Genomic DNA, 23,444 nt, shown 5'->3' with positions numbered 1-23,444 from the left:
AGGTGCGGTCCTCCGGTGGAACTCCCTGCTTTGATTCCGTCTACCTTTAGACATTTCCCTGTGTTTAGTTCACCTGTTAAGCTGTCAAGTTCACTGTGTGCGGACTCATTTTATTGTACTGAATAAAGCTTTGCTAAGTCATCTTGACATATTGTGATCAACTTCTACCAAATGGGCCGACACATTTCCAGTAGGCTACTGTATCGATCATTTGAACTCGTGCACTCTAGTGTTCTAGTGTCCTAGGCATTCAAGTGTTTCCTTTGTACTGACAATATTGTTACTTTAAGTAGTTTTTCTTTCTTTCTTTCTTTTTTGATGTTGTCCTGAAACAAGTGTTGCTTTGATAGCGCAACATAGTATCCGGCACAGCCCTCGCATCCAGAGAGGGAGGGAGGGAGCGACAGAGGGAGGGACGGGGAGGGAGGGAGGGAGGGATGGATGGATGGATGGATGGACGGGACGGGGAGGGAGGGAGGGACGGGACGGGGAGGGAGGGAGGGACGGGACGGGGAGGGAGGGAGGGATGGACGGGACGGGACGGGACGGACGGGGAGGGAGGGAGGGAGGGACGGGACGGGACGAGGGCGTTTCGACTTGACTGCTTGAATGGCGGAGGCGTGTCTAACTGAACTGTCAAACGCTGACGCCACAATGGGCGTTCTGATCAGACCTTCGACCGCTAGAACCCGTTCAGACTGTTCTTGATTGTGATGGAAAATTCTCGAACGTTCTACGCGGATACAAAATAGAATGCCTCGTTTTCGAACGCAGTGTTTACAGGACGGTCTGGGATTGTGTGTCCGCTGTGTGCGTAGTTGCCTAACAATGCTCTGAGGAGTTGAACATCGCCATAAAGTAAACTACCTGTCAACAATTTGATTGACAGTAAGGTCAACGAGCTTTATTTCTCGCAGCTATTTGAAATAGGAAAAGAAAGCTAGATGGTTAAAATGGGAAAAGACTACTACAGCATTTTGGGGATACAGAAAGCAGCTTCCGATGACGAGATAAAGAAGGCTTATCGTAAGCAAGCTCTCCGATACCATCCGGACAAAAACAAGTCCCCAGAAGCCGAGGAGAGGTTCAAAGAGATCGCAGAAGCATATGACGTTTTAAGCGACCCTAAGAAAAAGGACGTTTATGACAGATTTGGTGAAGAGGGTGAGTGTTTGGTCTAGGAATATGCATTGTCATTTTCAGCTGCAAAGGTGTAAAGCTCTATCAATTTGGCACGTTGAATTCGGCTTTTTAAATAACTTAAATACATTGAACTGTCAAGCATCTGACCAGACCTCAGTGATCTGACCTATGCTGGTCGAGACTTCAGTGGTGCTGAAACAAGCTGTTGACCCACTTCTGCCTAACGTTCGCTTCAAGCCAGAGAGATTTTTGCAATCTCGCCCGCTTCTAGAACCATCAAAGGCGAGGCCGTGGAGAGAGGACAAAAGTACTTAACGCGAGTCCTAACAAGAATTTCTGAGTTGCATAATAATAAAATGACATGAAGGAAATCGAAATATGCTGGCAACGGCCTGATTGGCTTGCGTGGCTGCTGCAAGTTTCTGGCGTTGACGTCACGGCGGGGCGGAGAGTTCGAATTTGACAGTTCGACACCTGTCAGCAGCACACCTTTCACTAGTGTGTGTGTGTGTGTGTGTGTGTGTGTGTGTGTGTGTGTGTGTGTGTGTGTGTGTGTGTGCGCGCGCGCGCGCGCTGCGCTGCTGTTGTAGATAGGCCTTGACATTAGAGGTCAGGCTAATGAGGTTACTTTGTAGATAACTCAAGAAGGCCAGCATGTCCTTAAACACTGGGTGTTTTTCAAGGTGTCCACAACATGTGGACATCTACATTGTGGTGAACTATCTCTTTAAAAATCTCTCTCTCTTTCCTTCTCTCTCTCTCTCTCTCTTTCTCTCCTCCAGGTCTGAAGGGTGGAGGTCCCTCACCAGGTGGGATGCCCGGTGGCGGTGGCCCTAACTTCAGCTACACCTTCCAGGGGGATCCCCACGCAATCTTCGCCGAATTCTTCGGAGGACGCAACCCTTTCGACCAGTTCTTCACCCGCAATGGAGGCATGGACGAAGACATGGACACGGAGGACCCCTTCGCTCGCCTCGGGATGGGGGGCATGGGAGGGGGAATGGGGGGGTTCCCCCGCTCTTTTAGTACAGGAATGGGAGGGATGGGAGGGATGGGAGGGCGGAGCGGGGGGGCGGAGCAGCATCAGGACCCCCCGGTGGTCCACGACTTGAGGGTGACCCTGGAGGAGGTGTTCTCCGGCTGCACCAAGAAGATGAAGATCTCCCACAAGCGGCTGAACGCGGATCGGCGAACGACACGCACGGAGGACAAGATCCTGGAGGTGAAGATAAAGAAGGGATGGAAGGAGGGGACGAAGATCACCTTCCCCAAAGAGGGGGACGAGACGCTAACGAACATACCAGCCGACGTGGTGTTCGTGGTGAAGGACAAGCCACACCCGGTGTTCCGTCGAGATGGATCTGACATCATATACCCAGCCAAAGTCTCCCTCAGAGATGTAAGTAATTTACCAGCGTATTCTAATGTAATTTATATGCTTCTCATTAATTAATTTATTAAGGTCCCCTGAAAACAAACGAATGGTACTAACATTGCTTAGAGGAACCATATTTGCTTGTTTAGATGATAACATTACAATAGGGCTGTAAAGTATTTAATTAGCCGATTTATCAACTAATGCCTTTAAAAATTAAGCAGATTTAAGCAGATTTCTATATATCAGACCAAGCACAAGAATTTAGAGCTAAAATGAGTGACATGTAGTCAAGTAAACAAGAGTGTTGTACCAAGGAAGCTCGTTCAAGCAATGAGCACCCATGCGTCTTCATCTATGGGAATGGGAATGGCAATTTGCACCACTGATTTGGAAGCCGTAATTTCGTTGTTAACTGACTCCCCCACTCACTGTTAAAGGACCACTTCTCGGGCTGTTATCTAAAAATGTTTACAAAATCCCTGCCTAGAAAGATGACGGTGAAAAATAAGGCGAAAAATATCACGTGTCCAGATTAGATTAATCTCTAGGTTACTCAACTAACAGGAAAAAAAAACAAAAAAACACACAAATAAACTACTTGTTTTAATGGACTGACAGCCATCCCTGTGTTCCAATACTGAAACCTGACTCTCCCCTCCGTTTCCCTCGGTGTTTCAGGCGCTGTGCGGCTGCACGGTCAACGCCCCCACGTTGGACGGCAGGACGGTAACCGTGACGAGCAAAGACGTGGTGGGACCGGGGACGAAGCGGCGCGTCGCCGGGGAGGGGCTCCCTCTGCCCAAGCGTCCCGACCGCCGCGGGGACCTGGTGGTCGAGTACGAGGTGAAGTTTCCTGAGAAACTTAGCCAGAGTGCTCGGGAGACCATCGCACAGGTGCTGCCGCCGTCGTGAAAAACGTCAAATGTCTTTCCTAGGAAAAGCTCAGGAACGCTGCAGAGGACCCAAGACCAACTCTGAAGACACCCAAGACCTTATGGATAAGGACTCTGTGATCAGATACAATTAAAGGCAAGCCAATGAGCCGTCGTTGTTCAAAGCTTTGTTTTTGGCACACTTGTATTTTTTTTCCCATGCTGAGGTCATGATTGTATTGTACAACATTTGTATATTCGGGTATTTGGTTCCATCTCTGTGGGGCATTGTATTGGGTGCTGAGATTCTAGGTAGCATCTCATTATATTTTGGTGGGAGGTTAATAGTGGTGTTAATGGGTTTTATTGATAACGTAGGGTTTGAAAAAGGTGCTAGACTTCAAAGGGGAACATAGGAATGTGTCTGTCAGTCTGTTTCCCAAAGGATGATCTGGACCCTGTCAAAGCAGAGGAGGTTCCACGTGGGCTAGCATTCAAGACTGTCAAAAGTTTATAATCTGAGTTATCTGTTCTAGGATGCTTACAATATGGACTCCAGCATTAGGGCAGGAGTTACCCATCAGAGATGGGATGTTTTGCAGCTAGTATGCGTTAAGGGAACCTTTTGTGATTTATGAAACTGGAATGAGGTTGTTGTTGTTGTTGTTGTTTTTTTACAGCCAATAGATAAATATGTTATTTATCCCTCAGCACTAATTTGCTCAACTTCTTACTGATGCGCAAACATCTGATTCTATAGACTCTGCACTCATGTTGTTGCCAAGGACAGTTCTATATTCTATTGTTGCTAAAGACAGTTCTATATTCTATTGTTGCTAAAGACAGTTCTATATTCTACATATTCTGTTGTTGCCAAGGACAGTTATATATTCTGTTGTTGCCAAGGACAGTTCTATATTCTATATATTCTGTTGTTGCTAAAGACAGTTCTATATTCTGTATATTCTGTTGTTGCTAAAGACAGCGAGAAGTGTAAACAAAAACGCTCTGATCAAAAAGGTCCAAAATAGCTTTTAATTATCTATGCAATTTCCAATATTGACATCAATGAAACCAAGTACTCATGGCTAAGGTTTGCCATGTCTTAATAAAATCCATGTAGGTCATGAGCCTATCTCCATTCCCTTCCCAGTCATCCTCTGACCTACCATAGGTAACATCCCTAAGAGATTACATGTTTACATGTCACAGGATCTCACCAACCTTGATCTTAAGTACATTTGTCCTTTATAACAGTGTTACGTAATTTTTATTCCAATTGTTTTAGAAAACGTTATTCCTGGACAATACATGAACAAAACCTATTTTAGTTACACTCCTATTTGTTTACTATTGTTTAGACATTGACAAGTTTTCTATACAGCAGACGTGACGTATGCAAATAAACAAAGCATTCCTTTCTGTTTCATTGGAAATAAAGTATTTTTCCTCTTAAAGATAAAAATGTGTCCTTGTTTCTCTCCCTGTATAGACGCATGAAATTAAATGTAGTAACAGTATGATCAGAAAAGGTGTGTGAAGTTGTAATAAATATGTAATAACAATATGATCTAGTTTGCAGATGTAGTAAATATATCATAACAATAAGATTGTGTTAAATTGTTGGTTGGCATTTTCCAGACAAAGGTGCTTGGTCCTGTTCAGTTACTCAACCCTGTAAAGAAACAACAAATGTCTGATTTGAGAGCTGTGAGTGGAATAGCGTGTTGTACAGAGACCCTAAAGAAGACATAATAGATTCATGAAATGTTTGGACTAGATATTGTGTAGATGTATCCAATCCCTCCACCATCACATTGGATATCAACAGCAATGGATAATCTCAAGACTCCCAGAATGTGCGTGTGCGTGTGCGTGCGTGCGTGCGTGCTGTTCTCCACTCACCTTGAGATGCTAGTTGCGGTGGCAGGTGACTCTGTGGGCAGCGTGGGGGAGAGACAGGGGATGAAGACAGAGCCCCACTTCCTGTACTGCCTCCGCACCTGAACACACACAGACACAGACAGATCGATTTGAGGGCAGATAGACATGTACTGTACGTGTAGGGACAGGTGCAGAGGCAGACAGGTGAGATGATATGGACAGTCAAAGAGAGAGGCAGGTACTGTAAGAGGAAGGACAGGTGAAGAGACAGACAGGTAAGAAGGGAGACAGGTTGACAGACAGATAAAAAGAAAGACAGGTGAAGAGAGACATGTTGACAGACAGACAGAAAAGGAGAGAGACAGGTTGACAGACAGGCAAGAAGAGAGACAGGTTGACAGACAGACAGGTAAGGAGAGAGACAGGTTGACAGACAGACAGGTAAGGAGAGAGACAGGTTGACAGACAGACAGATGTGGAAAGAGACAGGTTGACAGACAGACAGATAAGGAATTAGACAGGTTGACAGACAGACAGACAGACAGACAGACAGGTAAGAAGAGAGACAGGTGAACAGTGAGACAGATAAGGAGAGGGGGGACAGGTGAACAGTGAGACAGGTAAGGAGAGGGGGGACAGGTGAACAGTGAGACAGGTAAGGAGAGGGGGGACAGGTGAACAGTGAGACAGATAAGGAGAGGGGGGACAGGTGAACAGTGAGACAGGTAAGGAGAGGGGGGACAGGTGAACAGTGAGACAGGTAAGGAGAGGGGGGACAGGTGAACAGTGTCTAAGGAGAAGACAAATTCCAACTATCCACCACTAGGTGTCAGTATTTCAGTATGTCAGTATCCGCTGCAGAAACACATTGTAACAAGACACAAATCTTTTCCCAAAAGACTGATAACCACAGTAACAACCCACCAGCATGTGGGGTCAATTCCCTCTCAATTTAGTAATTTCTGCAAATTTTAATTTCAATTAAATCTAAAATGCATAACCTGATGAAATTGGTTTAAAAAAACACATGGCACTTCTCAATTCTTGAATATCAAATCATCAAATCATGATATCAAACGTGTGAGACTGAAAATGGAATTGACTCTGTCCCTGCAACCTGTACGTGTTCTCACCTCTGCATTGAGGAGGCAGTGGATGATGAAGAGGAAGGTGCCCTGCTGGGAGTTAAGGAAGAGGAAGAGGAATTCCACCATCTTGTAACTGTGGGTGAAGAAGCCCAGTAACCAGGGGCAACCAAGGACAACAAATTGGAGCAGGAACTTGAAGACCATGACCCTGCACAAAGATGGAGCGAGAGGGAGGAAGAGAAGAGAGATGGGTAGAGAGAGGAGGAGGAGGAGAAAAGTGAAGGGTAGGAAAATCAGGCCAGGCCTGGCCCGAGCATGTTGGGTACCATCAGGTTAAAACTACCCCTACATGGACAAATAAAGAACCCATTTTTGGTACTAACTAAAACTTCTTTCTTTTAAGAGTGCACTGAACACACTCAGCCTTTCATTCCATCACCGCTCACTTCCACATTATAGCTTTACCTTGTACATTCTTCCTTATCTGGTGTCTCTCATCGAGACGGTTTCTGTTCTTTCTGTTGCATTATCTCACTAAATAATGTGCGTGTGACGTTGGTTTTTATTTGATTAGAGCTGTGTTACGTCTGAGCTTATATTTATGCGTGTGTTTTGTTAGGGTGATTGGACCAGCACCCATTGGCAGGAAGTGTGTGCAAGTGGAAAGGTTTGGCCCTCAACCTAACAATTATGCTACCAATTAAGGTTCTTCACCTTTGAGCAATTTTGTGGTACACTCTCAGAAAATACTGTTTTTAAGTACAACCACTGTACAATAATGACACTGGATCTGATCAAATTAGGTTGGTTTTACACTAAAAGTTAAGTATATCATACATAAAACTCAGACTTGTTAGTAAAAAAATAAAAATAATAATTTATAAATGCCATTTAGCTGACACTTTCATCCAAAGCAACTTACATTGCAGTGAGTTCATACATTTCAGTATGTATGGTCCCAGCGGGAATCAAACCCACAACCCAAGCGTTGTTAGCGTCGTGCTCTACCAACTGAGCCACAGAGGACCACAGAGGACCACAGAGGGAGGAGCTCACTACACACTCATCTATATCTGTGGAGAGAGAGAGAGAGAGAGAGAGAGAGGGAGGGAGAAAGAGGGAGGGAGAGAGAGAGAGAGAGAGAGAGAGAGAGAGAGAGGACATAGAGATGGAGAAGATGTAAAAGACCCACTATTAGACTTTCTCTTCCTGCATTTCTTGAAGCAGTGAACTTCTGCAACTTTAACATTTAGAAGTGAACAAGGTTTTCATGGTTTGCTTGTGTGTGTGTGTGTGTGTGTATATGTGTGTGTGTGTGTGTGTGTGTGTGTGTGTGTGTGTGTGTGTGTGTGTGTATGTGTGTGTATGTGTGTGTGTGTGTGTTACCTCTGCACGGGTGTGTTGTGTTGGTCACAGTGACTCCTGGCGGGGCTCTGTAACCATGGTGACAGGAGCAGTTGTACCCCCCCTTGGTGTTGAAACAGTCTGCATCTGGACCACAGAGGGAGGAGCTCACTACACACTCATCTATATCTGTGGAGAGAGAGAGAGAGAGAGAGAGAGAGAGAGAGAGAGGGAGGGAGGGATGGAGGGAGTGAGGGAGGGAGGGAGGGAGAGAGAAAGAGAGAGAGGGAGGGAGAGAGAGAGAGAGAGAGAGGACATAGAGATGGAGAAGATGTAAAAGACCCACTATTAGACTTTCTCTTCCTGCATTTCTTGAAGCAGTGAACTTCTGCAACTTTAACATTTAGAAGTGAACAAGGTTTTCATGGTTTGCTTGTGTGTGTGTGTGTGTGTGTGTGTGTGTGTGTGTGTGTGTGTGTGTGTGTGTGTGTGTGTGTGTGTGTGTTACCTCTGCACGGGTGTGTTGTGTTGGTCACAGTGACTCCTTGCGGGGCTCTGTAACCATGGTGACAGGAGCAGTTGTACCCCCCCTTAGTGTTGAAACAGTCTGCATCTGGACCACAGAGGGAGGAGCTCACTACACACTCATCTATATCTGTGGAGAGAGAGAGAGAGAGAGAGAGAGAGAGGGAGAGAGGGAGGGAGAGAGAGAGAGAGAGAGAGAGAGAGAGAGAGAGAGAGAGAGAGAGAGAGAGAGAGAGAGAGAGAGAGAAAGAGGGAGGGAGGGAGAGAGAGAGAGAGAGAGAGAGAGAGAGAGGACATAGAGATGGAGAAGATGTAAAAGAGGGCCGGGGGAGGAGACAAAAGACAGACACGGAAGTCTACGATCTATTCGACGACTATTTGATTTAAGTTCTTAGCACTTCTAAAACTTTAACATTTAGAAGTTAAAAAAAAAGCTTCTAATGGTTTGCTCCTCATAAAAGACTTTTCTGGGATTCGGGGAGGGTACTGTTCGGTGATCCTAGCTGAAGCAAGTCACTAATAAGTATGCGCGAGAACAATATTTGGACTTGCTGAAGCAAGCCCACTAAAAAGTAAAATAAGTATGAGCAAGCCCACGAATAACTAGTTCAACCAGTTACCTGTAAGAGTGTAAAATACCTCCACTTCACACAGAGTCATATAAATGTTAACCCCAGTGACCATCACGTTGACGTAGCGACCCGCCATGTTGTTACAATGGAAGGTGTGGGTCTGTCCTGCTGGGATGCTGGTGATGACAGCACATCTGAGAGAGAGAGAGAGAGAGAGAGAGAGATAGTGTACAGGCCCCACAACCATTTCACAGCCTCTAGCCTCATTGCCATTTAGTCTCACACAGCCTACAACATGTATTGTTCTGCTGCTCTTTTTTGTAAATTTGTAAATTTGTTATTGCTATTTTGTTAATACTTTTCTATTTAGTAAATTTCTCGTCAATAATTTGCTATTTGTTTTTTATGTCCATGCAACCTCACCAAGTCAATTTCCTGTATGTGCAAATATTCTTGGCAAAATAAAGAATTCTGATTCTGATTCTGAGAGAGGGGGAGGGGCGTGGGGCAGGGGGCAGGGGTAAAGGTCAATGTATTAGTTCAGCACTGTACCATGAAACTGTGGAAGACTTCTGCACCTGGCAGGGAGGAAATGTCAAATAGTAAATCACCTGGGGTTGTTGTTGCCGTTGTTCTCCAGTGAGTTACCGATGCGGATCTCAGCTCCATCAAGCCTACCAGGGTCGGAATCTCGGTTGGTGATGAACACAGCAGTCACCCTGTACGTATCAAGCAGTTCCACTCTCCACCAGGGGTTGGTCTCTGCCGTACTGCTGCTGCAGGACCCTTTATTCCAGGCTGGGTCTCTGTTCCCATCAATAGCATGAGAAGCAGCAACAATCGGAGCATACTCTGATGACATAGTGGCCAATCCCTGGAGTGCTATGTTTTCTAGAGTGAAACACAGAGGGGAAATCACACATGAAATCACAAATTGTATATGCACTGAGAGAAGTATCATTAAATCCTAGAGGAGGCTACAGTATGCTAATCATCAGTCAGGCCACACAGCATGGGCCATGATGCTGTTCATAGGCTACCCCCTCCCCCGTCTCTAAAACAAGCACTAACACATTTTGGCAAGGTGAAATACCTCAAATAAAATGTGTGAAAAAGTCAAGTAGACTCGCTGCTGCTCTGGCGGTACGGCCACTCTTCAGTCGCTGAACTATGACCTTTTCAACTCTGACCTACTGTACCATTGTTAGTGAGTGACACCGTCTCACAGGAGTTGACAAAACGTACACAATATGTGATCAAACCTGTTTGAGTGGTTCTCAGAGTGGTTCTCACCCATTGGTGTCACCCAGAAGATTGAGGCACACGCTTATACAGGGACTTGGGAGAACCAAACAAAGCTGTGATGATATGAGGAGATGTTTGCAGAGTTGGGGGGGGGGGGGGGGGGGGGTGGATAGCTTTTAATGGTGGATAGCTTTTAAATAATACTGTCTTGGGCTGCTTAGGAAGTAAAGGAGGCAAACACTCTGATAACTTTGTTTAAGCCTACACACAACAGTTCAAAATAAAGATTGTGTAGGGAATGTTTTGTGGAACTGTGCAGGCTACTTTGACTGGACAATACAACAAAAAAATGAATAATATAGAACAGGGCTCATGCAGCACGCCCATGGTGTTCATCTCTACACCAGGGGGTCGGTCTAGTGGCCTATTGATAACCGAGCATCTTGGCCTACCTTGGACTCATAGCTACTTCATTTATGCCCACTGCAGATGGGTCACAAATATAGTAGGTCTTCAACTTAATAATAATAATAATAGCTGACACTTTTATCCAAAGCGACTTACATTGCAGTGGATGGGCTAAAGAAAGTCAAGCTATTTGGTGACAATGTCTTGTACAAATTGCTACAATCCGACTCCTACACAAAAAAGACATTGAAGAGAATGAATACATCCAATGATTTACCATCCGTATGAGAGACTGTTCAATGATTCTGTTATGATCAGTATTATACTCATTTATGATTTTAACAGTACAAATGAAGACAGTCAGTCAGTATGGTGCCAGTTATATCTGTTGGTGAGAACGCGCTGATTTAGGTGCATGGCCACATTGACCTAAATGGACCCTCTTGTTATTGAACTGTGCATCTGTTGCTGCCCCTATGAAAGGGTTGCTTGAAAACACCTTATCGAAGACAGTTTGAGACAGAGAGAGATTGTGAGAGTCTGGTCTCTGAAAAATTACCCGAACGTGTAGTGCTTATTTGATTCATTATCAGTCTTGCCTCTTGCAGATTTGCGTAATATCCAAATATTATTCCCAAATTCGTTAGGCTACAGGCCTGTTGCATTAGGCTTCACTGCTCGCCACATTCCACCCTGTTACGATGTTTTTAATGATGAATCGTCGTCACCTCGAAACTCCTAAACAACGTCTACGGCAAGACGCATTTTCACCGTAGTTTTGTCAAAATTGGGCCAATCACTGTAACGATGTATGGAAAGATGTATGGAAAGATGTATGTCGAACTTGCGTTAGCTTTGCATATTTCTTTCTGAGAAAACCCCAGGCATTAAAATACATGCAATAAAATGTGCATCTCATTTAGGTTTTTAAAGTTGATAATAGTTACAGTTAGCGTAGACTGATGTTTACAAAATACACCTAATCATGTTACCTGCAAATACCTCCACTTCACACAGAATGAGAGCCTTGTTCTCCCCAGTGATGAACAGAGTGACGTAGCGACCCTCCGTGTTGTTACACTGGAAGGTGTGGGTCTGTCCTGCTGGGATGCTGGTGATGACAGCACATCTGAGAGAGAGAGAGAGAGAGAGAGAGAGAGGGAGTCAAATAGAGAGAGAGAGAGAGAGAGAGGGAGTCAAAGAGAGAGAGAGAGAGAGATATTATGACATTAACTCACTAACTGCCAAACAGTTCCGGAAGCCTCACCACCGAGAGTGCCAAGTGTTTTATGTGGTGTTTACCTAGCGACAACACTTTGATTGGCTACAAAATGAAGCATCATAATGATGATGCATTTTTGGTGAATAAAGTCGCCCTTGGCACTCTAGAATCTTGACCATTTGGGCGACTTTATTCACCCGTGGCACTGAATGAGTTAAACAATATTATTTTTTAAATGACCTCTACAGTACAACATAAATCACCATACTGTATCACCTGGGGTTGTTGTTGCCGTTGTTCTCCAGTGAGTTACCGATGCGGATCTCAGCTCCATCAATCCACTCCGAATAGCAGTCTCCTCTGCTGGTGACGGACACTGCAGTGACTCTGGAAGTGACACAGAGGAGAGATCAAACTAATTGTGATCCCGATATGTACTGAGAGAGAGTCTTAAATCATGAAATCATACAAGAATGCCAGTCATTTACAATGAGTCAGTTGACACTTGGCAGATAAGAACACTAAAAAAAGAACAGAATTACAACAGTCAGTGAAATGACTTTGTAATGTAAATGAAGACTTCCAATGTGTATTAAAACAACAACCACCAAGGCGGTATTCTCACCTGTTGTGGCACTGGCTGGCTGGGTCGAGAGCACAACTCCTGTGAATATGTTACCATAGTGATGTATTAGGGTGTAACTGTGTTGATTCTTTATGAACACAACGTGTCATTATTTACAATCATCCAAGGCAGCAATAGTTGCAGGGACATGTTGCACAGAATGTCATGGAGGTGGTGGCAGAAGATGAGGTGGAGGGGGGGTAGAGGGGAGGTAGAGGGGAGATAGAGGGGGGGTAGAGGGGGGTAGAGGGGGGGTAGAGGGGGGGTAGAGGGGGGATAGAGGGGAGGTAGAGGGGGGGTAGAGGGGAGATAGAGGGGAGGTAGAGGGGGGGTAGAGGGGAGGTAGAGGGGGGGTAGAGGGGAGATAGAGGGGAGGTAGAGGGGGGGTAGAGGGGGGGTAGAGGGGAGGTAGAGGGGAGATAGAGGGGAGGTAGAGGGGAGATAGAGGGGAGGTAGAGGGGGGGTAGAGGGGAGGTAGAGGGGAGATAGAGGGGAGATAGAGGGGAGGTAGAGGGGAGGTAGAGGGGAGGTAGAGGGGAGGTAGAGGGGGGGTAGAGGGGAGGTAGAGGGGGGGTAGAGGGGAGGTAGAGGGGGGGTAGAGGGGAGGTAGAGGGGGGGTAGAGGGGAGGTAGAGGGGAGGTAGAGGGGAGGTAGAGGGGGGGTAGAGGGGAGGTAGAGGGGGGGTAGAGGGGAGGTAGAGGGGAGGTAGAGGGGGGGTAGAGGGGAGGTAGAGGGGAGATAGAGGGGAGATAGAGGGGAGATAGAGGGGAGGTAGAGGGGAGGTAGAGGGGAGATAGAGGGGAGATAGAGGGGAGGTAGAGGGGAGATAGAGGGGAGGTAGAGGGGAGGTAGAGGGGAGGTAGAGGGGAGGTAGAGGGGAGGTAGAGGGGAGATAGAGGGGAGATAGAGGGGAGGTAGAGGGGAGGTAGAGGGGAGGTAGAGGGGAGGTAGAGGGGAGGTAGAGGGGAGATAGAGGGGAGATAGAGGGGAGGTAGAGGGGAGGTAGAGGGGAGGTAAAGGGGAGGTAAAGCAAAAGATGTGGTGTAGGAGGGGTAGAGGGGAGATAGAGGGGAGATAGAGGGGGGGTAGAGGGGAGGTAGAGGGGAGGTAGAGGGGAGATAGAGGGGGGGTAGAGGGGAGGTAGAGGGGAGGTAGAGGGGAGGTAGAGGGGAGATAGAGGGGGGGTAGAGGGGGGGTAGAGGGGAGGTAGAGGGGGGGTAGAGGGGAGGTAGAGGGGAGGTAGAGGGGAGGTAGAGGGGAGGTAGAGGGGAGATAGAGGGGAGGTAGAGGGGAGGTAGAGGGGAGATAGAGGGGAGGTAGAGGGAGATAGAGGGGGGGTAGAGGGGAGGTAGAGGGGAGATAGAGGGGAGGTAGAGGGGGGGTAGAGGGGAGGTAGAGGGGAGATAGAGGGGGGGTAGAGGGGAGGTAGAGGGGAGGTAGAGGGGAGGTAGAGGGGAGGTAGAGGGGAGGTAGAGGGGAGGTAGAGGGGGGGTAGAGGGGAGGTAGAGGGGAGGTAAAGGGGAGGTAAAGCAAAAGATGTGGTGTAGGAGGGGTAGAGGGGAGATAGAGGGGAGATAGAGGGGGGGTAGAGGGGAGGTAGAGGGGGGGTAGAGGGGAGGTAGAGGGGAGATAGAGGGGGGGTAGAGGGGAGGTAGAGGGGAGGTAGAGGGGAGGTAGAGGGGAGATAGAGGGGAGGTAGAGGGGGGGTAGAGGGGGGGTGGGGAGGTAGAGGGGAGGTAAAGCAAAATATGTGGTGTAGGAGGGGTAGAGGGGAGGTAGAGGGGAGGTAAAGCGTGGTGGAGGAGGGGTAGAGGGGGGGTGGGGAGGTAGAGGGGGGGTAAAGCAAAATATTTGGTAGAGGGGGGGTAAAGGGGGGGTAGAGGGGAGGTAGAGGGGAGATAGAGGGGAGGTAGAGGGGGGGTAGAGGGGAGGTAGAGGGGAGGTAAAGGGGAGGTAAAGCAAAAGATGTGGTGTAGGAGGGGTAGAGGGGAGGTAGAGGGGAGATAGAGGGGAGGTAGAGGGGAGGTAGAGGGGAGGTAGAGGGGGGGTAGAGGGGAGGTAGAGGGGGGGTAGAGGGGAGGTAGAGGGGGGGTAGAGGGGAGGTAGAGGGGGGGTAGAGGGGAGGTAGAGGGGAGGTAGAGGGGAGGTAGAGGGGGGGTAGAGGGGGGGTAGAGGGGAGGTAAAGGGGAGGTAAAGCAAAAGATGTGGTGTAGGAGGGGTAGAGGGGAGGTAGAGGGGGGGTAGAGGGGAGGTAGAGGAGGGGTAGAGGGGGGGTAGAGGGGAGGTAGAGGGGGGGTAGAGGGGAGGTAGAGGGGGGGTAGAGGGGAGGTAGAGGGGGGGTAGAGGGGAGGTAGAGGGGGGGTAGAGGGGAGGTAGAGGGGGGGTAGAGGGGAGGTAGAGGGGAGGTAGAGGGGGGGTAGAGGGGGGGTAGAGGGGAGGTAGAGGGGAGGTAAAGGGGAGGTAAAGCAAAAGATGTGGTGTAGGAGGGGTAGAGGGGAGGTAGAGGGGGGGTAGAGGGGAGGTAGAGGAGGGGTAGAGGGGGGGTAGAGGGGAGGTAGAGGGGGGGTAGAGGGGAGGTAGAGGAGGGGTAGAGGGGGGGTAGAGGGGGGGTAGAGGGGAGGTAGAGGGGAGGTAAAGCAAAAGATGTGGTGTAGGAGGGGTAGAGGGGAGGTAGAGGGGAGGTAAAGCGTGGTGGAGGAGGGGTAGAGGGGGGGTGGGGAGGTAGAGGGGGGGTAAAGCAAAATATTTGGTAGAGGGGGGGTAAAGGGGAGGTAAAGCAGAAGTTGTGGTGAAGGGGGGGTAGAGGGGGGGGGTAGAGGAGGGGTAAAGCAGAAGTTGTGGTGAAGGGGGGGTAGAGGGGGGGGGGGTAAAGCAGAAGTTGTGGTGTGAGTTACAGCAACATAGGAAGCCACTGTGCAAAGCCACTGTCAGACGTTTTTGGAAGATTTGCATTTACAGTATGTACGTATACAGCATAGAGGTAGATGCTAATGCTGTAGGACACCTACCCATTACAGAGAAGGTGAACAGAGCCCACTGCATGGCCAGTGGTCGGGGCTGCAGTCAGTCCTACGCACCTGACTCCTGTCTGTTAAGATGAAATAAGAAGATCTAAGCACTGCCTTCCACAGTCTTCAATCACAATAGTTTGCTTAATACTACATATGTCAGTTTGACATGAGCATTAACCAATAATGAATTAGACTACTGTAGTAGTTAGGGTTAGGGTTAGGGTTAGGGTTAGGGCTAGGGTTAGGGCTAGGGTTAGGGCTAGGGTTAGTGTTAGGGCTAGGGTTAGGGTTAGGGTTAGGGTTAGGGTTAGTAGAGATGACTAGTACTAGAGATAGGGTTAGGGTTAGGGTTAGGGGTTAGTGTTAGGGTTAGGGTTAGGGCTAGGGTTAGGGTTAGGGTTAGGGTTAGGGCTAGGGTTAGGGTTAGGGTTAGGGCTAGGGCTAGGGTTAGGGTTAGGGTTAGGGTTAGGGCTAGGGTTAGGGTTAGGGTTAGTAGAGATGACTAGTACTAGAGATCTCCATCCGGTTGTGGATATCTCACTTTCAGTTTAAAGGGGCAATCTGGAGTTACAATAACAAACAATTCCAGTGTTCTCCCCTTTATATGGAAAGCAGTTGAGCGATGGAACTGGAGAAATATAACCACTGTCAAATTCCTAGAAAAAGTATTTGAATATATTAAAATTATCATCTGAGTCATATCCAGAATTAGAGCAGCAAGATTCTTCCCACCATCCCATCTACAGTTGTTAATTGTGTCATTCCATGAGTTTGAGTAGACCGACCCAAACCGACCAGAAAACCAGTGCCTCTCTGTAAAAACCGGTCAGCCTTGAGCTCTCGGAAATCTCAAGCAGTCGACATTTTTGAGCAAGTTGAACGCACAACATTCGATCCCCATCATCCAGCAGGTATTGAAAGGCGCCCAGATAGGCTTCTTGATTTATCCCTGCCGCAGATATTGTATACCAGTTGTGGTAACATTTCCCCAGCCCATCTTTCAACTTCACACCAAAACAAGTGGTGGCTAGTCATTTGGCCAAAAATCGAATGAAGGATTGCACCTTGAACGCTCATTTAAATTGAACATTTCTATAAACCGGATACTTCAAGTGACTGATTTTTACGAACAATTAACCTAGGCTACGATAGTGAGACAGACAGAGACAGCCGCTCATCAAAGGGAGAGAGAGCACACTAACTCACCTAAAACAACATCTCAGTGCTAGAATCATAACAATAACATGCCTCTCGTACTAAGATAAATTCTCGCACACCTTCCAAACGTTTTGAAGTTTCAAGTTTCAAAGTTGTATTATCATACATACTGGGATACAGCACAGTGGAGTGTAAGGCAGTACCATGACATGCTTACTCCTCTCCAACCACACAGAATAGAGTAGTACCACAATGGTACAGTAACATCGCAACACAGTAATACACTAGCAGCAGTGACACTGTACACAATAACGCAATGTCAGCAGTACAAGGAGGTCGTTTGAGAGTGTTACTCACAGAAACTGAGGCAATGAACATCTATCAACGGTTTCAGATCTCTTATCAGTATCAGTCCATGCAAGTAGCGGTCAGCAGGAGACTGTATGAGCAGGCAACGGTCAGCAGGAGACTGTATGAGCAGGCAACGGTCAGGCAGCGGTCGGCAGGAGACTGTATGAGCAGGCAGCGGTCAGGCAGCGGTCGGCAGGAGACTGTATGAGCAGGCAGCGGTCAGGCAGCGGTCAGGCAGCGGTCGGCAGGAGACTGTATGAGCAGGCAGCAGTCAGGCAGCGGTCGGCAGGAGACTGTATGAGCAGGCAACGGTCAGCAGGAGACTGTATGAGCAGGCAGCGGTCGGCAGGAGACTGTATGAGCAGGCAACGGTCAGCAGGAGACTGTATGAGCAGGCAGCGGTCAGGCAGCGGTCGGCAGGAGACTGTATGAGCAGGCAGCGGTCAGGCAGCGGTCGGCAGGAGACTGTATGAGCAGGCAGCGGTCAGGCAGCGGTCAGGCAGCGGTCGGCAGGAGACTGTATGAGCAGGCAGCAGTCAGGCAGCGGTCGGCAGGAGACTGTATGAGCAGGCAACGGTCAGCAGGAGACTGTATGAGCAGGCAGCGGTCGGCAGGAGACTGTATGAGCAGGCAACGGTCAGCAGGAGACTGTATGAGCAGGCAGCGGTCAGGCAGCGGTCGGCAGGAGACTGTATGAGCAGGCAACGGTCAGCAGGAGACTGTATGAGCAGGCAACGGTCAGCAGGAGACTGTATGAGCAGGCAGCGGTCGGCAGGAGACTGTATGAGCAGGCAGCGGTCGGCAGGAGACTGTATGAGCAGGCAGCGGTCGGCAGGAGACTGTATGAGCAGGCAGCGGTCGGCAGGAGACTGTATGAGCAGGCAGCGGTCGGCAGGAGACTGTATGAGCAGGCAGCGGTCGGCAGGAGACTGTATGAGCAGGCAGCGGTCGGCAGGAGACTGTATGAGCAGGCAGCGGTCGGCAGGAGACTGTATGAGCAGGCAACGGTCGGCAGGAGACTGTATGAGCAGGCAGCGGTCGGCAGGAGACTGTATGAGCAGGCAACGGTCGGCAGGAGACTGTATGAGCAGGCAGCGGTCGGCAGGAGACTGTATGAGCAGGCAACGGTCGGCAGGAGACTGTATGAGCAGGCAACGGTCGGCAGGAGACTGTATGAGCAGGCAGCGGTCGGCAGGAGACTGTATGAGCAGGCAGCGGTCGGCAGGAGACTGTATGAGCAGGCAGCGGTCGGCAGGAGACTGTATGAGCAGGCAGCGGTCAGGCAGCGGTCAGCAGGAGACTGTATGAGCAGGCAGCGGTCGGCAGGAGACTGTATGAGCAGGCAGCGGTCGGCAGGAGACTGTATGAGCAGGCAGCGGTCGGCAGGAGACTGTATGAGCAGGCAGCGGTCGGCAGGAGACTGTATGAGCAGGCAGCGGTCGGCAGGAGACTGTATGAGCAGGCAACGGTCAGCAGGAGACTGTATGAGCAGGCAGCGGTCGGCAGGAGACTGTATGAGCAGGCAGCGGTCGGCAGGAGACTATATGAGCAGGCAGCGGTCGGCAGGAGACTGTATGAGCAGGCAGCGGTCGGCAGGAGACTGTATGACTGGTATGTAAATGCTACAAAAGCTACTGCAGGTGACAGGGGAAAGGCGCCTGGCCATAGAAGTCACATGACCAGCCTTCATCTACCTTGCATGACCTTCCTGACTGCACGTTGAGATGCACATGAGATGCATGCATGTACTCTAACTATATGATGATTACAGCACATGATAGCCTTCCATTGACCTAGCATACGCCATTTAGCTGTGTCATCAACACTGGCAACTAAAGACTGACCCCTACTCAGAGTCCCTCCTAACATGGTGAGCAGATTTGTGAAGCGTCTGCAGTACGTAGGTCTTCTAAACAGACTTTGTTGTCACTTCATAAGTTTAGAGTTATACGTTTGTGTAGAGTTTGACCTATAAAACCAGAGAAGGCAGAACTTCTGGCCTTACTTATGAGGACTATCTCCGTCCCCAATGCAATAATGTAAACAACAGCATCAAACAAGTTAGAATTTCCTGATAATTCACTGAAAAGTGTCAATGATTTGCTTTAATTACGGAACAGATGTAGACCTATACAGTATAGTTAGTACATTTAATTGTAAATATGCTTGTGCATATTGTAGACATATTAGATTGTTGACTTCGTTAAGAAAAGATGGGAAAGCAACAGAGAGGATGAGAGAGTGTGAGAGTAATATAGGGAGAGAGCCTGTCTGAGCAACGGAGAGAGAGAGAGAGAGAGGGAAAAAGAAAGAGAGAAAGAGAGAGAGAGAGAGAGAGAGAGAGAGAGAGAGAGAGAGAGAGACGTGGCAGCTTGTCTGTGTAACAAGACAGGAAAGTCTTGGTGGAATTGGTCATTAGGAACAGGCCTGTGAGACAGGCGGGGCTGGAGGTTTGCGCTGAACAGAGACACCAATGATCTCATCTGCACACAGCGCTCGTGGTAATTACCCTGACGCATACTGCAGCACGCCTCGCCACAGCGCCCTCTGTCTGTCACACCCAACTACAGCACAGGCCTAATGGAGAACTCTTATCTTGCAGAAAAAAGCTCATGAGACTGTTCCGGGCCATGAAGGACCAGAAGATGGATGATGATGATGATGATGATGATGATGATGATGATGATGATGATGATGATGATGGTAGTGGTGCAGGAAACATGGAGGTCACGGTGGTTGTTGAGGGCGGGGCTGGTGGTGGTGCAACTGTTGACAAAAACTACCAGCTCTGAGGCCCACTCAACTGGCCCTCCTTATTAAGGCCACACGTCAACTTATTCATAGCACACTGCCGTGATGATGATGATGATGATGATGATGAGTGGTGGTGGTGGCGGTGATGGTGCAGCAGATATGGAGGTCATCGCCATCGTGGTAGTTGGAGGTGGGGCAGATGTTGATAAAAAGTAGCAGCTCTGAGGCCCAGCCTATTGAGGCCAAACCTCAACTTCCTCAAAGCACACCGCCGTGCAGAAGTGGTCAAGGGCTGATAGCTTGTTATGACAATAATCTACGCAAACATCGACATAGTCATCATTTTGTCCTTTAGAAAAAATATTAGAAGCACAAGGTAATAGTCATAGTTGCTGTAGGCAGAGTAGACAGAGTCCCATGGGAAGAGGAAGAGACAAGGGCAGGACTAAGAATGGAGGGAGGGAGGGAGGGAGGGAGGGAGGGAGGGAGGGAGGGAGAAAGGAAGAGGCCTTCAACAGCATGGCAAATCTTCTCTGAAGTCTTATCTAACTGATGTGACAAGCAGTATTTCGGAGACAGTGGAGTAGTGAAGGTTCTCTCTCTACTGAAGGAGACAGTGGAGTAGTGAAGGTTTTCTCTCTCTACTGAAGGAGACAGTGGAGTAGTGAAGGTTTTCTCTCTCTACTGAAGGAGACAGTGGAGTAGTGAAGGTTTTCTCTCTCTACTGAAGGAGACAGTGGAGTAGTGAAGGTTTTCTCTCTCTACTGAAGGAGACAGTGGAGTAGTGAAGGTTTTCTCTCTCTACTGAAGGAGACAGTGGAGTAGTGGAGGTTTTCTCTCTACTGAAGGAGACAGTGGAGTAGTGAAGGTTTTCTCTCTCTACTGAAGGAGACAGTGGAGTAGTGGAGGTTTTCTCTCTCAACTGAAGGAGACAGTGGAGTAGTGAAGGTTTTCTCTCTCAACTGAAGGAGACAGTGGAGTAGTTGACACTGTGGATTGACCAATGTTGGTGTAGATGTCGCTGATGATGTCAGCGTCTGTATCTGGCTGCTGATTGGTCGGTGTGACTTAGATGTCTGGGATGTCACGGTTTTTACCTGTCCAGTATATGAACACAAGGTGGTGTAAATATTAAATGTGGTTTAGCGAGATAATTTTATGGCTTGTGCTTGTCGACATGTTAACAGTACTATTGTGTGTGTGTCTTTGTGTGTGTGTATGTGTGTGTGTGTGTGTGTGGGTCAGTCACACTCACCCAACTCCCTATAATACAATAATAGAAATGTTAAATAAAATGCGTCACATGTGGAAATGAACAAACAAACATTCTTTATTCCTATTCAGTTCATTAGAACTCTGAAAACACTGCAAACATTGTTTAAGAACGTTGATTTTTTTTGAACGTTACATTTTTGGTGTACAGAACTTTGAAATTAATTAAAATACAGTTGTTTGTTTTGAAATGACCCCAGCACTAGAGGTTAATGACCAAATCAGGGAAAGTTGTCGACCACAAGCTAACCTTAAAAAAACACACTAAAAATACATCTTGAATACAAATATTGCCTTTTCTTCTTGCACAAACTGATGAAGTTAACTATTCCATCTTACAAGCATTTAATAAAAAGCTTCATTAAATATTGAATGTATTGAATAAATCGGTGCTTGATATCAGAACCCCTTGAACAAAACCATCAACATCAGCTGGAAAGTCAACAAAGCCGACGCCGGTTGGGGTCAATTACATTGGTTTATACACTCACAGTGGGATTCAGACTGAATATCTGCACAATTTTCACTTCATTGCCTCCCAATTGACATTAATGTGTGACTTAAATTGAACTCAAGTCAAGTTTTTGGATCTCAAGTCTGAATACCGCTGTAAGTAGACAAAGTGAATTTGAATGAAATGAAGCAACTCTTAATTCATGAACCTCAGACACACTACATGACCAGTACAGCCTCTTACCCCCCAGGTAGGTGCAGGTGGACATTTGCTCAAACAATCACATTTATTTGTAGAGGACTTTTTACAATGACAATTGCCTCAATGTGCTTTACAACGAAAAACTATACAAACAATATCAACTAGAAATACAATATTTACAATATCAACGTCGACCCCCAAAAGGCCCAAAAAATAATCCTGACTCAAAGTCCAGTCTTCTCCAAATCCACGATACTTCATACTTAGCCGCCGCCGACCCTGAGATATAATGAATGATGGCAGGTTTTGGTTCACCCCCCCAAATCACAATTGCTGAGGAGGCCACGTTTTTAGGAGTGACACTGCAGAGCAACATGAAATGGACTACCTGTGTTGGAAACCTGGAGAGGCTCAATCACCTCAAAGCTCTCTGTGGGAGGAGAAACAGAGCAGCACCTGAAACAAGAGTAAAAGCTTACACCTGCTACATCCATTCATCAGACACAAACTCCAAGACCCCACAGACTCCCCAGTTACATCAACAGTCATTACATCCATATGATCGTCAAATGGTATGAGTCAGCAAACCCCAAAGTCCTGAGTCACTCAGATAGACACATAAAGACACTATGGACCCACTGCAGAAGACTGACAGTCAGTGACTCAGAGGTGTTGAGGATTGCTGAGTGTGGAGTAGATGGGAGCCTCAGAGGAGCTGTGTGGATGATTGACAGTAGAGTAAACAGGGTTTTGTCTGATGTTGACAGTGGAATAGTCACAGGAGGAAGTGCCCTCTTTAGCGATGGTGACGGTGGCTTCATTGGGGCAGTTGTGGAAGCTGACGCTGGCATAGTGGGGGGAGTCAGCGCGGCTTGTGGGTAAGTTGGCGTAGATGGAGTTGATCACAACGCCTGAGTCGGGCTGTAGGGGGCGCTCCATTATCTCCTCATAGTCACAGTCACCATGACGACCCTGGAAGAGGTGGGGGGTGAGGACATGTTGAGGAGGGGGTATAGAGCAATGCTCACTTATTAACACACACACACACACACACACACACACACACACACACACACACACACTGACCTCTCCGTTAAGCCCTGTGTTTCCATTCACTCTGGATGTGGAGGAGACAGCTCCTGTGGAAGAAATGACACACACACACTAGTCAGAGAGAAGGGGGGAAGGATGGAGGGAGGAGAGAGAGAGAGAGAGAGAGAGAGAGAGAGAGAGAGAGAGAGAGAGAGAGAGAGAGAGAGAGAGAGAGAGAGAGAGAGAGAGAGAGAGAGAGAGAGAGAGAGAGAGAGAGTGAAGGATGAGGGACTGAAATACACATTAATTTCCACCAACAGGCAGCAGAGGGCGCTCTCCCCCTCTATTTACAGTCAGACCTCAACTTCTTAACCAGGAAGACATCATGCAAATACATACCTTTAAAATGACAACTAAAAGAATTGAAAAGGGGAACTTTTTCTCTTTTCACCAAGACCAGAAAGGTGTGTGTGTGTGTGTGTGTGTGTGTGTGTGTGTGTGTGTGTGTGTGTGTGTGTGTGTGTGTGTGTGTGTGTGTGTGTGTGTGTGTGTCGTTTAAGATTAGGGAGGACAGCTGTGTGTGACCAGCAAGCTAAATCTTCACCATATAACCAATAACCGCTCCACAGCCGACGTTGTCACCATATAACCATAGTTAAGAAACCAGAACTAACGCGTGTAACCTACAATTCCAATCCATGTTTAAAATCACGGAAAGGCAACAAGCAGTTTAGCAGTTACACCGATCTGTGTATGTGTGTGTGTGTGTGTGTGTGTGTGTGTGTGTGTGTGTGTGTGTGTGTGTGTGTGTGTGTGTGTGTGTGTGTGTGTGTGTGTGTGTGTGCGTGTGCGTGTGCGTGTGCGTGTGTGTGTGTGCGTGTGTGTGCGTGTGTGTGTGTGTGTGT

General features: G+C 47.9%; 3 protein-coding genes across 3 annotated transcripts; 1 reads left to right on the top strand and 2 right to left on the bottom strand.

Moving 5' to 3' along the window:
* Positions 1-683: 683 nt before the first annotated feature.
* On the top strand, positions 684-4,853 carry dnajb1b (DnaJ heat shock protein family (Hsp40) member B1b). The gene is made up of 3 exons (XM_083694183.1): positions 684-1,164; positions 1,926-2,542; positions 3,200-4,853. The coding sequence occupies exons 1-3, from the start codon at positions 945-947 to the stop codon at positions 3,431-3,433; spliced, it is 1,071 nt and encodes a 356-aa protein (XP_083550309.1). The 5' UTR covers positions 684-944; the 3' UTR covers positions 3,434-4,853.
* Positions 4,854-4,984: 131 nt separating this feature from the next.
* Positions 4,985-8,976, bottom strand: LOC310821909 (uncharacterized protein). The gene is made up of 7 exons (XM_083694184.1): positions 8,855-8,976; positions 8,218-8,364; positions 7,752-7,898; positions 7,288-7,438; positions 6,411-6,573; positions 5,299-5,396; positions 4,985-5,068 (listed from the first exon to the last, which is right to left on the bottom strand). Exons 1-7 carry the CDS (start codon positions 8,940-8,942, stop codon positions 5,059-5,061), a joined length of 804 nt encoding a protein of 267 aa, XP_083550310.1. The 5' UTR covers positions 8,943-8,976; the 3' UTR covers positions 4,985-5,058.
* A 437-nt stretch (positions 8,977-9,413) lies between these two features.
* LOC310821575 (pentraxin fusion protein-like) lies at positions 9,414-21,574 on the bottom strand (the record flags this gene model as incomplete). Its single annotated transcript, XM_083693660.1, has 5 exons — positions 9,414-9,697; positions 11,452-11,588; positions 11,958-12,068; positions 12,307-12,325; positions 21,550-21,574. The coding sequence occupies 5 exons, from the start codon at positions 21,572-21,574 to the stop codon at positions 9,414-9,416; spliced, it is 576 nt and encodes a 191-aa protein (XP_083549786.1).
* Between the last annotated feature and the right edge of the window lie 1,870 nt (positions 21,575-23,444).

Source organism: Argentina silus (assembly GCF_951799395.1).
Source record: "Argentina silus genome assembly, chromosome: 22".
NCBI lineage: Eukaryota > Metazoa > Chordata > Actinopteri > Argentiniformes > Argentinidae > Argentina > Argentina silus.
The sequence above is the reverse complement of the archived record's forward strand: the minus strand, read 5'-3'. Positions and strand labels throughout refer to the sequence as shown.